The 20,017-nt window shown below is 43.5% G+C and overlaps 1 protein-coding gene across 1 annotated transcript; it reads right to left on the bottom strand.

Annotated features, from left to right (window-relative positions):
* Nucleotides 1-8,788: 8,788 nt before the first annotated feature.
* LOC140847361 (uncharacterized) lies at nt 8,789-12,590 on the bottom strand. Its single transcript, XM_073227527.1, has 3 exons — nt 12,446-12,590; nt 11,321-12,361; nt 8,789-9,629 (listed from the first exon to the last, which is right to left on the bottom strand). The coding sequence occupies exons 1-2, from the start codon at nt 12,588-12,590 to the stop codon at nt 11,349-11,351; spliced, it is 1,158 nt and encodes a 385-aa protein (XP_073083628.1). The 3' UTR covers nt 8,789-9,629; nt 11,321-11,348.
* Nucleotides 12,591-20,017: the final 7,427 nt, after the last annotated feature.

Here is a 20,017-nt window from a genome sequence, read left to right as displayed (position 1 = left end):
AATGTCTGGACTCTCTATTCTGTTCCTCTGATCTGTGGGTCTGTTCTTGTGCCAGTACCAAATTGTCTTGATTACTGTGGCTTTGTAGTTCAACTTGAAGTTGGGAAGCGAGATTCCCCCCCTGCTTTATTCTTCCTTCTCAGGATTGCTTTGGCTCTTCAGGGTCTTTTGTGATCCCATATGAATTTTAGAACTATTTGTTCCAGTTCGTTGAAGAATGCTGTTGGTATTTTGATAGGGATTGCATTAAATCTGTAGATTGCTTGAGGCAGGATGGCCATTTCGACAATGTTAATTCTTTCTAGCCAACGACATGGGATGAATTTCCATTTCTTACTGTCCTCTTTAATTTCTCTTAGGAGTCTCTTGTAGTTTTCAAGGTATAGGTCTTTCACTTCCTTGGTTAGGTTTATTCCTGGGTATTTTATTCTTTTTGCTGCAATTGTGAATGGAATTGTTTTCCTGATTTCTCTTTCTGCTAGCTCATCATTAGTGTATAGGAAAGCAACAGATTTCTGTGTGTTAATTTTGTATCCTGCAACGTTGCTGTATTCAGATATTTCTAGTAGTTTTGGAGTGGAGTCTTTAGGGTTTTTTATGTACAATATCATGTCATCTGCAAATAGTGACATTCTGACTTGTTCTTTACCAATCTGGATGCTTTGTATTTCTTTGATTTGTCTGACTGCCATGGCTACGACCTCCAGTACTATGTTGAATAGAAATGGGAGAGTGGGCATACTTGTCTTGTTCCCAATCTTAAAGGAAAAGCTTTCAGCTTCTCGCTGTTAGGTATAATGTTAACTGTGGGTTTGTCATATATGGCCTTTATTATGTTGAGGTATTTGCCCTCTCTACCCATTTTTTTGACAGTTTTTATCATGAATGGATGTTGAATTTTGTCAAATGCTTTTTCAGCATCTATAGAGATGATCCTGTGGTTTTTGTCCTTCTTTTCATTGATGTGGTGCATGATGTAGATGGATTTTTGAATGCTGTAACATCCTTGCATCTGTTGAATAAATCCTACTCGATCATGATGGGTGATCTTTTTGGTGTATTTTTGTATTTGGTTTGCTAATATTATTTTGTTGAGTATTTTTGCCTCTATGTTCATCAGGGATATTGCTCTGTAATTTTCTTTTTTTTTTGGTGTCTCTGCCTGGTTTTGGTATTAGAGTGATGCTGGCCTCATAGAATGAGTTAGAAAGTATTCCCTCTTCTTCTACTCTTTGGAAAACTTTAAGGAGGATGAGTATTAGGTCTTCACTAAATGTTTGAATCAAAATAGAAATGAATCAAAATAGAAATGCCATTTGACCCTGGAATTCCACTTCTAGGAATTTCCCCTAAGAATGCAGCACTCCAGTTTGAAAAAGACAGATGCACCCCTATGTTTATCTCTGCACTATTTACAATAGTCAAGATATGGAAGCAACCTAAATGTTCATCAGTAGATGAATGGATAAAGAAGATGTGGTACATATATACAATGGAATATTACGCAGCCATAAGAAAAAAACAGATCCTACCATTTGCAACAACATGGATGGAGCTAGAGAGTATTATGCTCAGTGAAATAAGCCAGGCGGAGAAGGACAAGTACCAAATGATTTCACTCATATGTGGAGTATAAGAACAAAGGAAAACTGAAGGAACAAAACAGCAGCAGAATCACAGAACCCAAGAATGGACTAATAGTTACCAAAGGGAAAGGGACTGGGGACGATGGGTGGGAAGGGAGGGATAAGGGTGGGGTAAAAGGAAGAGGGCATTACGATTAGCATGTATAGTGCATGGGGGGCATGGGGAGGGCTGTGCAACACTGAGAAGACAAGTAGTGATTTTAAAGCATCTTACTATGCAGATGGACCATGACTGTGAAGGGGTATGTGGGGGGGGGGGACTTGATGAAGGTGGGAACCTAGTAAACATAATGTTCTTTCTGTAATTGTAGATTAATGATACAGAAAAAAATTTCAGCGGTGAAGCCATCTGGTCCATGGATTTTGTTCTTAGGTAGGTTTTTGATTACCAGTTTGATTTCGTTGCTGGTAATTGGTCTGTTCAGATTTTCTGTTTCTTTCTGGGTCAGCCTTGGAAGGTTGTATTTTTCTAGAAAGTTGTCCATTTCTTCTAGGTTATCCAGTTTTTTAGTGTATACTTTTTCATAGTATTCTCTAAAAATTTTCTGTACTTCTGTGGTGTCTGTAGTGATTTTTCCTTTCTCATTTCTGATTCTGTTTATGTGAGTAGACTCTTTCTTTTTTTCTTCATAAGTCTGGCTAGGGGTTTATCTATTTTGTTTATTTTCTGAAGAACCACCTTTGCTTTCATTGATTCTTTCTATTTTATTCTTCTCAATTTTATTTATTTATGCTCTCATCTTTAGTATGTCCCTCCTTCAACTGACTTTGGGCCTCATTTGTTCTTCTTTCTCTAGTTTCATTAATTTGGACTTCAGACTGCTCATATGGGATTGTTCTTCTTTTCTGAGGTAGGCCTGTATTGCTATATACTTCCCTCTTAGCACTGCCTTATGCTGCATCCCACAGATTTTGTGGTGTTGAGTTATTGCTGTCATTACTCTCCATGTATTGCTTGATCTCTGTTTTTTATTTGGTCATTGATCTATTGGTCATTTCGTAGCATGTTGTGAAGCTTCCATGTGTTTGTTGGATTTTTCATTTTATTTGTGTAATTTATTTCTACTTTCATACCTCTGTGGTCTGAGAAACTGGTTGGTACAATTTCAATCTTTTTGAATTTACCGAGACTCTTTTTGTGGCCCAGTATATGATCTATTCTTGAAAATGTTCCATGTGCACTTGAGAAGAATGCATATGCTCCTGCTTTTGAGTGTAGAGTTCTGCAGATGTCTTTTAGGTCCATCTGTTCTAATGTATTGTTCAGTACCTCTGTCTCCTTACCCATTTTCTATATGGTTGATCTTTCCTTCAGAGTGAGTGGAGTGTTGAAGTCTCCTAGGATGAATGCATTGCATTCTATTTCCCCTTTTAATTCTTTCAGTATTTATTTCACATATGTAGGTACTCCTGTATTGGGTGCATAGATATTTATAATGGTTATGTCTTCTTGTTGGGATTACCCCTTTATAATTATGTAATGTCCTTCTTTGTCTCTTGTGACTTTCTTTGTTTTGAAGTCAATTTTGTCTCATACAAGTACTGGAAGTCCTGCTTTTTTCTCCCTATTAGTTGCATGAAATATCTTTTTCCATCCCTTCCCTTTTAGTCTCTGTATGTCTTTGGGTTTAAAGTAAGTGTCTTGTAGGCAGCATATAGATGGGTCTTGTTTTTTTATCCATTCAGTGAGTCTATGTCTTTTGATTGGTGCACTCAGCCCATTTACATTTAGGGTGATTATCGATAGGTATGTACTTATTGCCATTGCAGGCCTTAGATTCATGGTTACCAAATGTTCAAGGTTAAGTTCCTTACTATCTTAGAGTCTAACTTAACTCACTTAATATGCTATTACAAATACAATCTAAAGGTTCTTTTTTTTTCTCCTCCTTTTTCTTCCTCCTCCATTCTTTATATATTAGTTATCATATTCTGTCCTCTTTGTCTATCTCTTGATTGACCATGGGGATAGTTAATTTAATTTGTATTTGCTTAGTAATTAGCTGTTCTACTTTATTTACTGTGGTTTTATTACCTCTGTTGACAGCTATTAAGCCTTAGGAACACTTCCATCTATAGCAATCCCTCCAAAATACACTGTAGAGATGGTTTGTGAGAGGTAAATTCTCTCACCTTTTGATTATCTGGAAATTGTTTAATCCCTCCTTCAAATTTAAATGATAATCTTGCTGGATGGAGTAATCTTGGTTCCAGGCCCTTCTGCTTCATTGCATTAAATACATCATGCCACTCCCTTCTGGCTTTATGGTTTCTGTTGAGAAGTCTGATGATAGCCTGATGGGCTTTCCTTTATATGTGATCATATTTCTCTCCCAGGCTGCTTTTAATAGTCTGTCCCTATCCTTGAGTTTTGCAATTTTAGTTACTACATGTCTTGGTATTGTCTTCCTTGGGTCCCTTGTGTTGGGAGATCTGTGTATCTCCATGGTCTGAGAGACTATCTCCTTCCCCAGATTGGGGAAGTTTTTAGCAATTACCTCCTCAAAGACACTTCTATCCCCTTTCCTCTCTCTTCTTCTTCTGGTACCCCTATAATGCAAATATTGTTCTGTTTGGATTGGTCACACAGTTCTCTCAAATTTCTTTCATTCTTGGAGATACTTTTTTCTACGCTGCAGCTTCTTTGTGTTCCTCTTCTCTAGTTTCTATTTCATTTATCGTCTCCTCCACCATACCCAGTCTGGTTTTAACACCCTCCATTGTGCTCTTCAACGATTGGATCTCCAACCCGAATTGATTCCTGCATTCTCGAATATCTTTCTGTAACTCCATGGGCATGTTAATGATTTTTATTTTGATCTCCCTTTCAGGAAGATTCATGAGGTTGATGTCATTTAATTCTTTCTCAGGAGTTGTATTAATAATTTTACTCTGAACCCAGTTCCTTTGGTGTTTCATATTTGTATATGGTGCCCTCTACTGTCCAGAAGCTCTACTATCTGGAGCTGCTCTGCCCCTGAAGCAATGTCGGGATTTGTAGGGGAGTGGTATTGGTGCCTGGGAGGAGGAAAGAGCTGTTTCCTGCTTCCTGGCTACTATGCCTGTCTCCACTGCCTGAACCAGTGGGCCGAGTCCACAGGTGTAAGCTGCTATGCCTTGCGTTTGTAGTTGCTGTAGACAGATATTCCTACTGTCTGGCCTAATGCCAGGGTAGGGTTTGCCGGTTTGCTATCCAGGTGAGGCTGGCTAGGAGAAAGGCACAGTAGTCTGTGTATCATGAAGGGGGTCCTTGGAGCTGTGTAGCCAGCCAGGGAGCTGGAGCACCTGAAGATCGTGAAAGCTCCCAACCTGCTGGGCAGAGTGCACTAGGACAATTTTGTCTACCTGTCCTTTCTCCTGAGGAGTAAGCTCTGTGCAATCCTTGCCCCTTTAGCAGCCCTCTGGCTAAGGGCTTCCATGTTAGGAAGTCTCTCAGACTGCCCACCTTTCTTTTGTCCCAGAGCAGCTGGATATGGATCCCTGCTTTCCACAAGCAGCTGGAATGTGACACTTTCCTGGAATTCTGCCTGTCTTAGCTTTCCAACACCCTCATCACGAGAGTATCATGCAAGCAACATGAAATGTACGTTTGTGCTCCCGGAGCAGATCTCCAGATTTAGATAATGAGCAGTCCCAGGCCTTCACTCCCTCCCCACTTCATTTCTCTTCCTCCCACCAGTGAGTGGGGGTAGGGGAAGGGCTTGGGTCCCGCCGGGCCACAGGTTTAGTATGTTACCCTGTTCTGTGATGTCTGCTCTTGTCTCCAGTTGTATGCAGTCTTGCACAGTCCTCTTTCCTGTTGCTCTTTCAGGATTAGTTGTATTAATTATATTTTCATATTATATGTGACTTTAGGAAGAAGCCTCTTTCTCACCTCTCACACCACCAACTTTAATCTCATTGATTTTAAGATGAAAAAAATGTCCAAAGAGTTTTGGTGGTTTCAACAATTATAAGAAACCAAAGCATACTGCATGCTCTTCTGTCATGCTTTGAAAGAGGCAGGTGGAATGAGTGACTTAAAACTGTATTTTGTAGATAAGGAAACTTTGTAAACTTACTTGCCCAGAGCCACACAGTGAACTAGTGCTGGAGCCTGAAGAACCCAGACCCACCACACATGCCTTGCACTCTACTGTGTCATCATCACATTGCCCAAATGATGGAGAATGTTATTTCCCAGTGCGCTACCCCGACTCTTGCCAAATACTGGGAGGGTGACCCCCCTGGTGCTCCTGCCTTTCCTTCTACCTCCCCTCAGTGGTTACTAACAGCAACATTCCTCAAGGGCAAGACGTGCTTTTTTCATCTGGTCTTCGACCACCTTGCTTTGTGTAGGAACCCCTAGAGAAAGGATTGACAGTGGTATCAAGGTTCCATTCCCTTCTGTTCCCTTCCGTTCCCTCCTCTTCCCTTCCATTCCATCCCGTCCCATCCCCTCCCCCCTGGTCACACCCTAAATGTTGCCTTAGAAATAGGGAGATGGGTGTGGCAGTGGGGCCATCATTGGCAAACACAAGGGTGTCTCTTTGGCTTCTGAGGTGGCCTGCCTACTGCTGCTGCTGAACAGGCCTGTCCTTTCCACCCACCCATCTCACCCTGTGGCAGCAGTCCCTCAGGTGCAGCTTTGGAGAACCTGCATACCAGAATTATGGAGTGCTTTTACACGTGAGTATTCCTTTCTCCATCTGTGCCGGCATCTGTGACTACCAGAAGTTCATCTTGGAATGTGTCTAAGCAGGTTAGTGGAAAAAAAATTCCAAGGAAACCTGCCATTTTGGCATTGCCCACCTAAACTGGATTATTGAGATTGTGTCTTTTTGGGGGGCTGGCATAGGGGACTCAGAAATACCGAGAGATGGAAGATTCAAGCTATGACATAGGACATGACAACGTACAGTGGTCTGTCTATATAGCCTTTGCAAGGGAAGCTCAGTGGACAGACACCTCAGCCACAGACCTTCATCGACCTTCTCTCCTCTCCTTTCCTCTCCTCTCCTCCCCAATGAAATTGACTTAGAGCTTAGGCACTGTTAGTTCTTCTTCCCAAAGATCTTCAGCAGGTGCTACAGATAAAATCCGGCACAGGTGTCTGGAAAGAGGCCAACAAAGAGAAGCAATGGGAAAAGCGCCCAAAATGTATATGAAACTACCTTGACTGTCACTTTGAAAGTGCTAAGATGGTTTGACACTTGTGAAAAGCAGAACCTCACTGCTAACACTTTCCAATATGTTATAGGCAAATACTTGTGGGTTGCCAGGATTAAGCTATACTTTTGTTTTCAATAGTTATATTTTCTGACATTTTCAGCACGGTATTCCTATTGACATTTTGAGAACTGTGGATAATTCAGCACACGGTTATGGGTCTCATGTTCATTTCAATAAGGTATTTCAGTAAACTTGCTACCCCCTTTAGTGTGATGTGATTGTATTCAGTGTCTGATGTTTTCCCAGGATAAGGAGAAGGAACATAATTGCAAAGTTGGACTCGTTAAACAGAAGTTGGATCTACTCTGTTACAGAAGACCACATGTCTTGCCAGCAGCCAAGCCTAGTCACACAACTCCAGCCACAGAGGCTGTATTGTAATGGGCAACATTTCTTTTCCTCTAGGAAGTTATGGTTTCAAGATTCTATGCAACTGCCTCCATGGCCCATTTCAGTCCACCTCACCTGCTGTTTCCATGGGCCAGAGCTGGGCTAGGCTCTGAGGGGAGTGGGTGACTCTCAGTTGCATTGGTGATGTTAGTCTAGGACTCCAGTGGGCAGAAACTTTCCAGCACTGGTCACCTCTATTTGACCCTGCTTCTGAACTTTCGTTTCTGCCATTGCCATGCCACTCAACTGAGGGAACCTAGCCTTCTCATTTACCAATCTCAGTTTCACTCTGTAACCTCATCCCTCATTGTTAACAAGGGCCAGTCAGGCTGACCTGTTCAATTAGGGTCCAGAAGAGAGCCTTGATGGATGGTGGGCAGGGCGAGCTGTCCAGGCACTGAGACAGAGAAAGACAAGAGGGAGCTGTCATTTACCGAGTGCTCACTATTTGCTGGGCATCACTCTGGGTGCTTGACACACATTAACTACATGCATTTGCTGTCAGAAGAAGGAAGGGTCAAAATGGCCCAGCCTTAATGGGTACGAGGCCGACTTGTTTTCCTTGCAATAGTTGAGGTGGTACTGTCTAGCGGGGTGCTTACTCCGGGTGAAGTAAGGAGCCTGTGGTCAAACAAGCATATGGCTTCAAACAAGCCACTTCCCTTTGCTGGGCTTTAGTTAATTCCTCTGCAAAATGGCCACATAATCTTTGCTCAGCTTATCACACGGAAGTGTTGTGAGGACACAGTGATATAGATTGGAGTGCCTGGAACGTACATAATCTTGCATAATATCGTGTGAGGCAATATAGAGCCAGAGAACAGCTGGCAGTGATTCCAAATCTCAATCCAGCATCTTGCCACCTGTGTGATTTGGACAAGTCACACAACCTCCAAGTGCCTTCGTTTCCACACCTATAACTGAGGATATGGATAGTAGCTGTTCACAGGGGCTTTGTAAGGGAAAATGAGATAATACATGGAAAAAATTTCAGCATTATTCCCGCACATGTTAAGTGCTATATGCATACTAGTTATTATTACAGGTATCAGATGCTATGAGTATTCTGTTCCTGCCTTTCCCACATTCACTCTCTTAGTGTTAATAACCCTTAATGTAGTAGAACTTGGCTAACGCTGCAATTCCATATACACTGTATATAGCCCTCGGCATGTGGCATGCTAGGGCGTATCACATGCCCTGCCTTAGAACACACATCTGCCCCAGCACCTGGCCATATAAGGGGGTGGAAACTCAATGCACCCCAGGGGATGACAGACAGGCCTCTTTAAAACTGACAGTTTCTGAGGAGAATGTCTGCAAGATTCACTTACATAAATTCAGGATGCTTTTTAACTTTCAGAAACATGTTTGCTGCATTGAGATACACTAAGCGCTCAGAGGAAGATCCAGCATCATTTCATATCGCTACACCATTTAGTGAGCACTGGCTTTGTGCCTCTTGTGAGATACAAAGAGGACTAAGGCCTAGTGCTTGACCTCAGAGAGCAGATCATTTAGTGGGAGACATAAGACACATCCTCAAACTCAACATTTTATTAGATAAGACAGTGTTAATTAGGAGGCTAAATGAGAACATACACATGTCCTTTATAATCTGAAACTATGAATGCTAACTGTTGATAGTTTTTTGTACAGGCCTTAAGAACTGCATAGTGCTGTAGGCGCTGGGGCAGTGAGGGGTTACTTTCTGCTAGGACATCAGGGAAGGCACTGAAGCATGAGGCTTTCAGAAGGCAGAACTGAGGGCAGAGGGTGCCAGCAAAGTCCTGGAGATGAGAAGACAGAGTATGAAGGTACAGTGAGTAGCTTGCGTTGGCTTTCACAGAGGATACACATGGGGAATTGCTGAGGGATAACAAGGCTGGAAGGTTTGGTTGGAGCTGGGCTTACTTGCCAGTCTTGAACGTTGGGTTCATGTAGTAGGCGGTGGAGAGCCGTGAAGAATTTTGGAGCAGAGGAATTGCATCATTACAAGTGCCCTTTTGGAAAGTATTCTGACAGCAGGGCACGGGAACTGCCATCTCCTGTGGCCACCTCAAGGACTTCTGTCTTGTAACGGTAATCTTTCCCTTCATCAGCATTTCTCCACCGATAGGCAGTGGTAGCCTGTTACTTTCAAAAGGTGAACAAATGGAAATGTCCTTTGACTCCATATTCCTTTCCCATAGGATGCCGGTGGAACCAGTGGGTTAGATCTCGTGACTATACCAAACTTGTCCTGCTTGCCTAACTCCATAAATGCCTTTTCTTTAGCTTGAGAGGCCATACTGGGATGTACATGAATCAATCCACCTTAAAGGCCTGTGCTCATGCCACGGGAGGTTCCTCCTTACTGCTCCGGACCCTCGGTTTCCGCATCTATGATAAGAGAAAGAGGCTGTTATAAATTATGAAATACACAGCTGTGAAAACGCAAAAAAGAAAAGACAAGGAAAAATGTTAGTTTATCTTTTAAATAAACTGAAAGACATGATCTATCTTAAGACTTAATTACCAGTGCAGTGATAAACAATAACCACAGCATGACTAAGTTTCTGTGTTCACATAAAATCCAAAAATGTACAAGTGAATGAATATTTAGGTATCCATCATAAATGTGGTCCTACTTGAAATTGTTAACATTTGCTACCTGTATGTCGTCATATTCTAAGAGGCATTGTCTCCTAGTTAGTACAAGGGACTATATTTCCATGGCCCAGTAATGAAAGTCCAAGTGGTGCTCAGTCCACTTTAGCTGCTCAGCTCCTGCTGACTTTTTCTAAACAAATATTGGTCTCGCGTACTGATACATTTACCATGTGTTAGTAATATTACACACAGAGGACAAAGGACCTCACAAGAACAAATGAGTAGCCATGAGGGATATTTCAGAAAACACTCTATTTTATATTACTAGATATATGCATAATTTATTAACATTCTAGGTAGGTAAAACTGAACTTTTAAATTAAGATTTTCTTAATTTAGAAGGAGATTTTTTTACAAAAATAATAAAGTTGTCAGGAACAGGTAAGTGCCAGGAATTGCTGGGTAATATTCAAAGCATGCTTGGGTTTACTACTGTCTGCTGGGTCCAGGTGCATTTAGGGGCCTTCTTGTTTTTTGTCAGACTTTTCTTTTTTGTCCTAACTTTCAGTGTCTTGGGCCTCATCATCAAAGTTTTCATGTTGAAATTTAGTCGTTTCTTTAGTGAAGAATAATACAGACTTTGAGATCAGACATTCACAGGAAAGGAATATCCCAATTCGTAATGACGAGTGACATCCACTACTCTACCTTGAGGAAGCAGGAGGAGAGGAGTAACTAAGATCAGCCGAGCTGGACACCTTCCTCCTGGCTGACACAGCACCTCCAGGGCCCTCACCTTTCTGCTGCTTGCTCGTTTCACAGTGACCTTATTTCTGTCTTTCCACTGAACCAGCCACCACCGTGTGCTACTGATTATTTCTCGAGAAGAAGGGATCAGAACCACTGGGGTGGGCTGCATTCTGTACGCTGTGGTTAGAACTTCCTTGAGAAAATCTTGTGCCTCATTGAGAAATTCTGTGGTGAAGCTCATCAGTGCCTCAAGCCCCCTGAGTATTTAATGCGCACCAAGTGCTCCCGTATCAGTACGTAGTATTCTGGGAGCAACTTCCCATGAATCTCGTCATTTCCAAGGGCCTGAAGCAGAAACGAGGCACACCGTGCGCTGGTTCTTTCCCTTCTATCTCCCGCGAGGCTGCCTCCCGCCCGCCTCCCCCACCCGTCCGGGGGCTGAGGAAGCGCGCGGAGGACGCACAGCTCCTCTCACAGGCTGGGGGAGGGCAGCGCTTTTCTTCTCAACGCTGCAAAGGCCGGAGCGGCCTTGGGCTTCTCCGCGGGCACATGCAGCCTTTGCTTGCTCAGGGCCCCGACCCAGGCTTCACCCCTGGGCTGGCGCCGCCACCCCCCGCCTGCCGAGAGGCCGCCTCCACGCCGGCCTCCCCCGGCACCCGCCCAGGGCGCACGGTCCGCCCGCGCCCAGCGCCTTCCCCACCCTCCTGGCCCCGCCCCGGCCGAGGACTCACCAGCTCCCGCCCCCTCGGGCTCGTCCACCTACACTGGGGGCGGCTCCAAGGTGGCCCCTTCCTCCTCCTCAGACTCCTCTTCCTCCTCCTCAGTCTGGTCTTTCTCCTCAGTCTCCTCCTCCTCCTCAGACGACTCCTCCTTAGTCTCCTCCTCCTCCTCAGTCTCTTCCTCCTCCTCATACTCTTCCTCCTCCTCAGACGACTCCTCCTTAGTCTCCTCCTCATCCTCAGTCTCGTCCTCCTCCTCAGACTCTTCCTCCTCCTCAGTCTCCTCCTCACTCTCAGACTCCTCCGTGGGCTGTAAGGCCTCAATGTACTGTTGCAGCACCTGAAGAACCACGTTCGCTGGGAGCTCACCAGGGCCTTGGTGAGTGTGAGGCCAGGGCCCCACAAACAGGTGGCCAGCATAATGTGGCAGGAGGATGTAGTAGATGAGATCCACCAGTAAGTGGACCAGGTCCAGGAACATGAAACAGAAGCACACCGGGATGAACGGGGTGGCATCCACAGGCTGCAGGCCTCCCTGCAGGGAGCCCTCGCCCTCCTGCCTGCTCCCGCCCACCAGCTGCTCCACTGCCTCCTCCCCAAGGCCTCCCACAACTCCTGCCACTGCAGCGGTCGCCTCCGGCTCAGCCAATGCCACTCCAGCGGCCCCCGCCACGTCCCCCCATGCCGCTCCGGTGGACCCTGCTACGTCACCCCCCGCCACATTAGGGACTCCTGCCATGTCACCCCCTGCAACTCCGGCAGCGCCCACCGCATCATCCCCGTGCTGCTCAGAGTCATCGACCCCTGGGTCGCCAGCTCCAACTACCTCAGCCCACACCCCGGCTGCACCCACGGGGCTCTCCTGGCCACCCAGGGCCTTGTCTCCATCGCCTGTGGCAGACATGGCCCCAGGCAGTACCTCAACTACTGTTGACTGGGCTGTGGTGACAACCACAAAGATGGCGGCTGGCCCCTGAGGTTGCTGCCGCTGAGGGGAGGCCCTGGGAACGGGGGCCTGAGTTGAGGCAGGCGGGGTGTCAGAGGAGCCAGAGGCTGAGGGGACAAGACACTATCTGTGGTGGTGCCTCAGGGGGCCCCACCATGCGAAAGGCAGAGAGGGCCGACGTCAGGACTGGCCTCCCATGACTGCGCCTCTGATGACGACTGTGCAGGAGGCGCGAACGATGCCTCTGGAAAGCTGACAGTAGGCGGGGCCGGAAGTGTCTCCCGAGTGCCACGCCTCTCTACCTGAGCTCATTTGCTGAGAAGTAATGACTGACATGCCTTGCATCCAATGAATGACCTTTAGGTTCTAGCTGTCCTCACAATCGCCTCCCTGTTCCTCGACACTTCAGGGTTTGGGGCTCCATTTAGGTCCACACAACTCCTGTCCTTTCAATTGTAGGATTGTCCGAAAAACCATAGTGCTCCGATATACTGACAACCTGGGTTGGGGAGACTTCTGTAAAAGGCAGAGAGTAAGCATTTTGGATTTGGCAGACTTCAGAGGTAAAACTGAGACCATTATGTAGGTACTTAGCTAACGAGAGAGGAAAATTACCACAATTCTTTTACCATTGCAACTAAAAATATAATACTTGCATACAACACTTTATAGTATAGTATAGTATAGGTAGTATCTCTGTCATAGTAATTGGTTGCATATGTTCATCTTTTGAACTGTAGTGATGGTTTATGGAGTTCATCTTTACACATGCCTCTTCACACAGAGTGGTAAATACCGATATCAATCTATGAGCTAGATACTTATAAATATTGTTATCAGTCCACACGCATATGATTGGAATTGAGCATATTCATATCTTAGAAGGCATTTGTAGAATTCTATTAGATTCTTCTCTTGATATTTGCCTTTTAGCATGTTACATTGCAGATGAATCACTTCCAATCAAAGTGTATGTGGAGGCTCCTCATGTGCACAATTAAGTGAGTTTGAAATACGGAAATGTCCTTTGTACTTGCATGGAAGTCTGAAGAAAGCTGCTAGACCTAAAGTCGGAGCTCGGATTCATGTTCACTGCAAATTTGTGTGGGCATAGGGATCTCACTTCTTATTTTAACTTTTGTCAACACAGGAAACATATAGAGCAGCCTGCATTACTTTGATTCAAACGCTCAGTTGTCATTGAAAAAACTTTACCACAGTGTAAGTTCTGTAATAAGCATTGTTTGCCTTGTGATTTCAGGTTGAATTCATTAATATCAAGCCTACAACAAAAGCTAATCTCCAAAGCCATTCAGTGTTCAATAGTAACACTTGCAGGAGATTTTCTCAGTCAAAAGTAATTTAATCTCCACCTCGAGCTCAAAAATCATACACATACACCACACACCACACACACAGACACTACCAAACACAGACACACACATACACACACACACACACCCCTTCACCGCTGTGGAGCCATATCATTGCTGTCTGGTAGGGAAAATCAGGATATCCAGCTTTTATTTCTGACAAAATGTCACAGAACTGGGGGGTTAAGTTCATGCGAGTGAATGAAGTTCCCCATGGGCACTTTTGGTTCAATAACACATGAGGGATTCAAACATTGCCTGCGGTGTGACTGCCAATAAATAATATAATGAATAATCATAAGAGTTAAATACCTTACTTATCTTCACAAGTTCTGTGGACTTGTTCACTAACCCTTGTTCTGCTGCATGCATATTTTTATCACCACCGGTTGTAACACATCTTAGCAGATTGCACTTCAGGTTACAGCAGTAACTGTTTTTTTCAACTTCTTCAAAAGTGTTCTCCCCAGACTAGTTCCTTGAAGACTGTTCATAGTTACCGCTTCTTGAGCCACGTCAAACTCAGCATTTACCTACCTCTGAGTCCTGGTCTGCTCAGTCCTGTTACTGCCACTTACTAGAGCAACAAGTATGAAATTTCTGAGATGCTTGGTTAGTGCAAGTCTTACCAGGACAATCTCAGGCAGGTCTCGGGACTCAGCGTTCTCCCAAAGTACGTAAAAATACTAATTGGCTATCTGTGCCTATGAAATGTTGGCGATTATTTTGACTGGCCATTTCTAAGCTGAGTCACTAGTGGCTGATGCACACATGAGAGACAGGAGAACCAATGCAGGGTCTGATGCTAAAGCAGTGCCTTAGTCCACGCAATGAAAGGGGATCTGTCATTTGGAGTGCACACTGCCTCTAAGTGCCGTACTTCTCACTCCAAGTTAACAATAAACCACTACAGATTAGAGTCAAATCTCTGTGACGCTCAATATGGATTGGACACAGAGAAGTTCAAGGAGCTCAGACAAACCATTGTCAGAATACTTCACAATAAATGTCCACTTTTGAAAAGCACAGGCATATGTGGGCCTTTGTAGTGGCTTCTGCAACTTCTCTCTGTGATATTTTACTGTCTTCAAGTCTAGTTAGCAAGGATATGTATTTTATTCATAAGTAAGCATTTTATTCATGAATTCACTACTTCCAATTCATCAGGAAGTTTCCCTACCTCTTATGATCAGAGATGAGAAGCCTGGAAATAGTTCTATGGACCTGTTAGAAAAATCTAGTCCAATGTACTCTGCCCTTCCTAAAACCCATACAGAAACAGAAACACAATGTAGAAAAAAACCCAGCAGTGACTCCTCAAGTAAGCAACAAGCTAGCAATATTCATAACATCTGTTGACTCGAGAAGCTGCAGGACATACCCTGGAGATACAAGTCATTCATCATTCACTAGGCATCTATTGATCGCCTACTATAGGAGTTGTGCTGGTTCCCACTCACAGATACTAAGACTTATGGCTTGTCCTAGTTCATGGTCTGGAGCAAAACAGGGCTGAGTAGCCTGGGGGTTCTCCCCCTGCCTACCTGGGAGTAAAGTTTGGTTTCACTTCCAGCCAGTGGGCCATGTGCCACTGCAATGTTTCCCTGTATTGTGTTGCCAGCAAGGGGGATGGAATGTCTGAAGGTCCTGAGGGCTTCCAACCTGGTGGTCTTAGGGAGGGCTGGGGATATATTGTCCACCTGACCTTTCTTCTAAACAGAGAGCACTATGCAATCCTTGCCCCTCTGGTGACCCTCTCACTGCTGGGAAGTGTTTCAAATTGCCCACTCTACTTTCTTTCTCAGGGAGCTAGTAGATTGTACCTATTTTCCACAGGCAGCTGGGATCTCAGCCTTTCCAAGCATTCTGCCCATCTGTTGTCCAGCCCCACCAATCACCAGGCACCATGCAATATGGGTTCATGTTCCTGGAGCAGATCTCCAGGGCCAGTTGCTCTGTGGTACTTGGCTTCTATTCCCTCCCCACTCCATTCCTCTTCTTCCTGCCTGTGGGTCAGGGTGGGGTGAGGGCTTGGATCCTGCTGGATTGTGGCTTTGTCACTTTACCCTTTTTTGTAGTCTTCTCTTCTTCCCCAGATGTAGGTGGTCAATTCTGCAGTCTTAAGGTTGGTTTCAGGCCTAGTTGTATTTGCTGTGTTCTCATGTTCTATGTGATTTGGGGAGGAGGTTTTTGCCTTGCCTACCTACACTGCCATCTTTTCTTTGTCCCTCTCTTCTTTTAATATGTCTTTTGCTGCTACTCCCCACAGATGACTACAGGATGCTGATGCTTTCAACAGGAACATTAATACCTAAACTCCTTGTTGGACCAAGGCAACATCATAAATGATGAAGCCTGCTGGTGACAGCACTGCAGATGCCTGTGTCTAGAGTAATGCTGCCACCTCCCAGAGTGCATTAGATTACTGCCAAAGTGGGTGCCACCAGTGCTGCTGATCCTTTGGCTTCAGTGTCCCATGGAGCTTTATTCTGCTTACCACAGCATCCTCACTAAAAGCTTTTGACTTAAGTCTCTGAGGCCTGGCCTAAAATCCAATCTGACATACACCATGCTATGCCTCGAGTCCACTTAACCCTCTCTTCAAACACTGGTCTACTTTCATTGAATCAATCTTGTGCATTTTGGTTGTTCCCTTATGAGTCTTTCCCAGAGAATCCTTAGATCCTAGTATAATATTCTTCCTAGTCCCACCTGTTATCTCTGATGATGCATAAACCATGCCAGGAGACCCTGCTATATTCTTTCCTTCCCATGAATCTCAGTAAAAATTATGTTCTTTTTTTTTCTTTTTTCTTTTGGTATCATTAATCTACAATAACATGAAGGACATTATGTTTACTAGGCTCCCCCCTTCACCAAGTCCCCCCCACATACCCATTCACAGTCACTGTCCATCAACATACTAAGATGCTATAAAATCACTACTTGTCTTCTCTGTGTTGCACAGCCCTCCCCGTGCCCCCACACACACTATACATGTTAATCGTAATGCCCCCTTTGTTTTTTCCCACCTTTATCCCTCCCTTCCCACCCATCCTCCCCAGTGCCTTTCCCTTGGTAACTGTTAGTCCATTCTTGGGTTCTGTGCTTCTGCTGCTATTTTGTTCCTTCAGTTTTCTTTTGTTCTTATACTCCACATATGAGTGAAATCATTTGGTACTTGTCTTTCTCCACCTGGCTTATTTCACTGAGCATAATACCCTCTAGCTCCATTCATGTTGTTGCAAATGGTAGGATCTGTTTTTTTCTTAAAGCTGAGTAATATTCCATTGTGTATATGTACCACATCTTCTTTATCCATTCATCTACTCATGGACATTTAGGTTGCTTCCATATCTTGACTATTGTAAATAGTGCAGAGATAAACATAGGGGTGCATCTGTCTTTTTCAAACTGGAGTGCTGCATTCTTAGGGTAAATTCCTAGGAGTGGAATTCCTGGGTCAAATGGTATTTCTATTTTGAGCTTTTTGAGGAACCACCATACTGCTTTCCACGATGGTTGAACTAATTTACATTCCCACCAGCAGTGTAGGAGGGTTCCCCTTTCTCCACAACCTCACCAACATTTGTTGTTGTTTGTCTTATGGATGGTGGCCATCCTTACTGGTGTGAGATGATATCTCATTGTGGTTTTAATTTTCATTTCTCTGATGACAAGCAATGTGGAGCATCTTTTCATGTGTCTGTTGGCCATCTGAATTTCTTCTTTAGAGAATTGTCTATTCAGCTCCTCTGCCCAATTTTTAATTGGATTATTTGCTTTTTGTTTGTTGAGGTGTGTGAGCTCTTTATATATTTTGGATATCAACCTTTTATCGGATCTGTCATTTATGAATATATTCTCCCATACTGTAGGATACCTTTTTGTTCTATTGATGGTGTCCTTTGCTGTACAGAAGCTTTTCAGCTTGATATAGTCCCATTTGTTCATTTTTGCTTTTGTTTCCCTTGCCCGGGGAGATATGTTCAAGAAGAGATCACTCATGTTTATGTCTAAGAGGTTTTTGCCTATGTTTTTTTCTAAGAGTTTTATGGTTTCATGACTTACATTCAAGTCTTTGATCCATTTCGAATTTACTTTTGTGTATGGGGTTAGACAGTGATCCAGTTTCATTCTCTTACATGTAGCTGTCCAGTTTTGCCAGTACCATCTGTTGAAGAGACTGTCATTTCCCCATTGTATGTCCATGGCCCCTTTATCGAATATTAGTTGACCATATATGTTTGGGTTAATGTCTGGAGTCTCTATTCTGTTCCACTGGTCTGTGGCTCTGTTCTTGTGCCAGTACCAAATTGTCTTGATTACTGTGGCTTTGTAGTACAGCTTGAAGCTGGGGAGCAAGATCCCACCCCCCACTTTATTCTTCCTTCTCAGAATTGCTTTGGCTATTTAGGGTCTTTGATGGTTCTATATGAATTATAGAACTATTTGTTCCAATTCAGTGAAGAATGCTGTTGGTAATTTGATAGGGATTGCATCAAATCTGTATATTGCTTTGGGCAGGATGGCCATTTTGACAATATTAATTCTTCCTAGCCAGGAGCATGGGATGAGTTTCCATTTGTTAGTGACCTCTTTAATTTCTCTTAAGAGTCTTATAGTTTTCAGGGTATAGGTCTTTCACTTCCTTGGTTAGGTTTATTCCTAGGTATTTTATTCTTTTTTATGCTATTGTGAATGGAATTGTCTTCCTGATTTCTCTTTCTTTTTTTTTTTTAACATGTTTTTAAAAAGAACTTATTGTGGCAAAATATATATAATGTAAAACTTACTATTTTAAATATTTTTAAGTGTACAGTTCAGTGGCATAATGTAGGTTCCCACTGTTGTGCAATGCCCACCACCATCCATCTCCAGAACTTTTTTTCATCCTCCCAAGCTGAAACTCTACACTGATTTAACAAAATTTTCCCCACCCCTTCTACCTCCAGCCCCCAGCCACCACCGTTCTGATTCCTACCTGAATGTGACCACTGCAGGAGTCATACAGGATGTGTTCTTTGGCTTATTTCACTTAGCACAATGTCTTCTTGATTTAATGTTATAATGAATAATTTTATTGACTAAAGTATTTGTGCACATGATTCAAAATTCAAAAGGCACAAAAAGACATAGAGTAAAAAGCAAGTTTCCCTCCTACCTCTGTCTCCAGACACCTAGGGACAACATTTTATCCTAGTATCTTTTCAGAGATGTTCTATGTGTATATAGTAATACACTTACATATATTTTTACACAATTAATAGCATATTCTAAATACTGTTCTGTTTCTTGTACTATACCCATTTAACTATATACCTAGGGGATAGATCCATATCCTATATACCATTGTACATAGAACTCCTTTCAGTAAATTACTTTTTATTCAAATATAATATACACACAGAAATATGCATATACTCTAGGTCTACAGCTGTATAAATTTTCATAAACTGAACACATTTGCATAACCAGTACGCTGATGAAGAAACAGATCGCCAGTTCCCCCCAAATCCTTCTCTTGCTCCTTTCCAGAAACTAACCATCTCCTCACCAAGGATAACCACTCTTCAGACTTCTTAACAGACTAGATAAGGTCTGTCTGTTTGTGAAGTTTAATGAAGAGAATCATACTGCACATACTCTTGTGTCTGGCTCATTTCACTCGCCATTATGCTGCTGAGGTTCATCTGTGCCACTGGATTTCAGGTGGTGCTTGGCAGTATCTTTGAACCAGTTGAGGCCCTTCTTGCTGCTGCTGAGTCCATCCCTGCACTCTGGAGGTCTTGCATGTCATACATAGAGTCTCAATTGCACCCTCACAATGCCTGAATTCCTTTCAATAGCTTTGTAAATGCCTTAACGAGTCCACAGGTAGTTGAAATTCACCTCCAGATGTATCTAATGATGAAAAGCAGCAGCCCTGTTAGTCCATTCTTGGGTTCTGTGATTCGGCTGCTGTTTTGTTTCATCAGTTTTTCCTTTGCTCTTATAGGCCACAGATGAGTGAAATCATTTGGTACTTGTCTTTCTCTGCCTGGCTTATTTCACTGAGCATAATACCCTCTAGCTCCATCCATGTTGCTGCAAATGTTAGGATTTGTTTTCTCCTTATGGCTGAGTAATATTACATTGTGTATATGTACCACATCTTCTTTATCCATTCATCTACTGATGGACACTTAGGTTGCTTCCAATTCTTGGCTATTGTAAATACTGCAGCGATAAACATAGGGGTGCATCTGTCTTTTTTAAACTTGAGTGCTGCATTCTTAGGGTAAATTCCTAGGAGTGGAATTCCTGGGTCAAATGGTAAGTCTATTTTGAGCATTTTGAGAAACCTCCATACTGCTTTCCACAATGGTTGAACTAATTTACATTCCCACC

This window comes from Manis javanica, chromosome X, assembly GCF_040802235.1.
Source record: "Manis javanica isolate MJ-LG chromosome X, MJ_LKY, whole genome shotgun sequence".
In the NCBI taxonomy this organism is placed as follows: Eukaryota; Metazoa; Chordata; class Mammalia; order Pholidota; family Manidae; genus Manis; species Manis javanica.
Note: the sequence above shows the minus strand (reverse complement) of the source record. Positions and strands in the feature narration are given on the sequence as shown.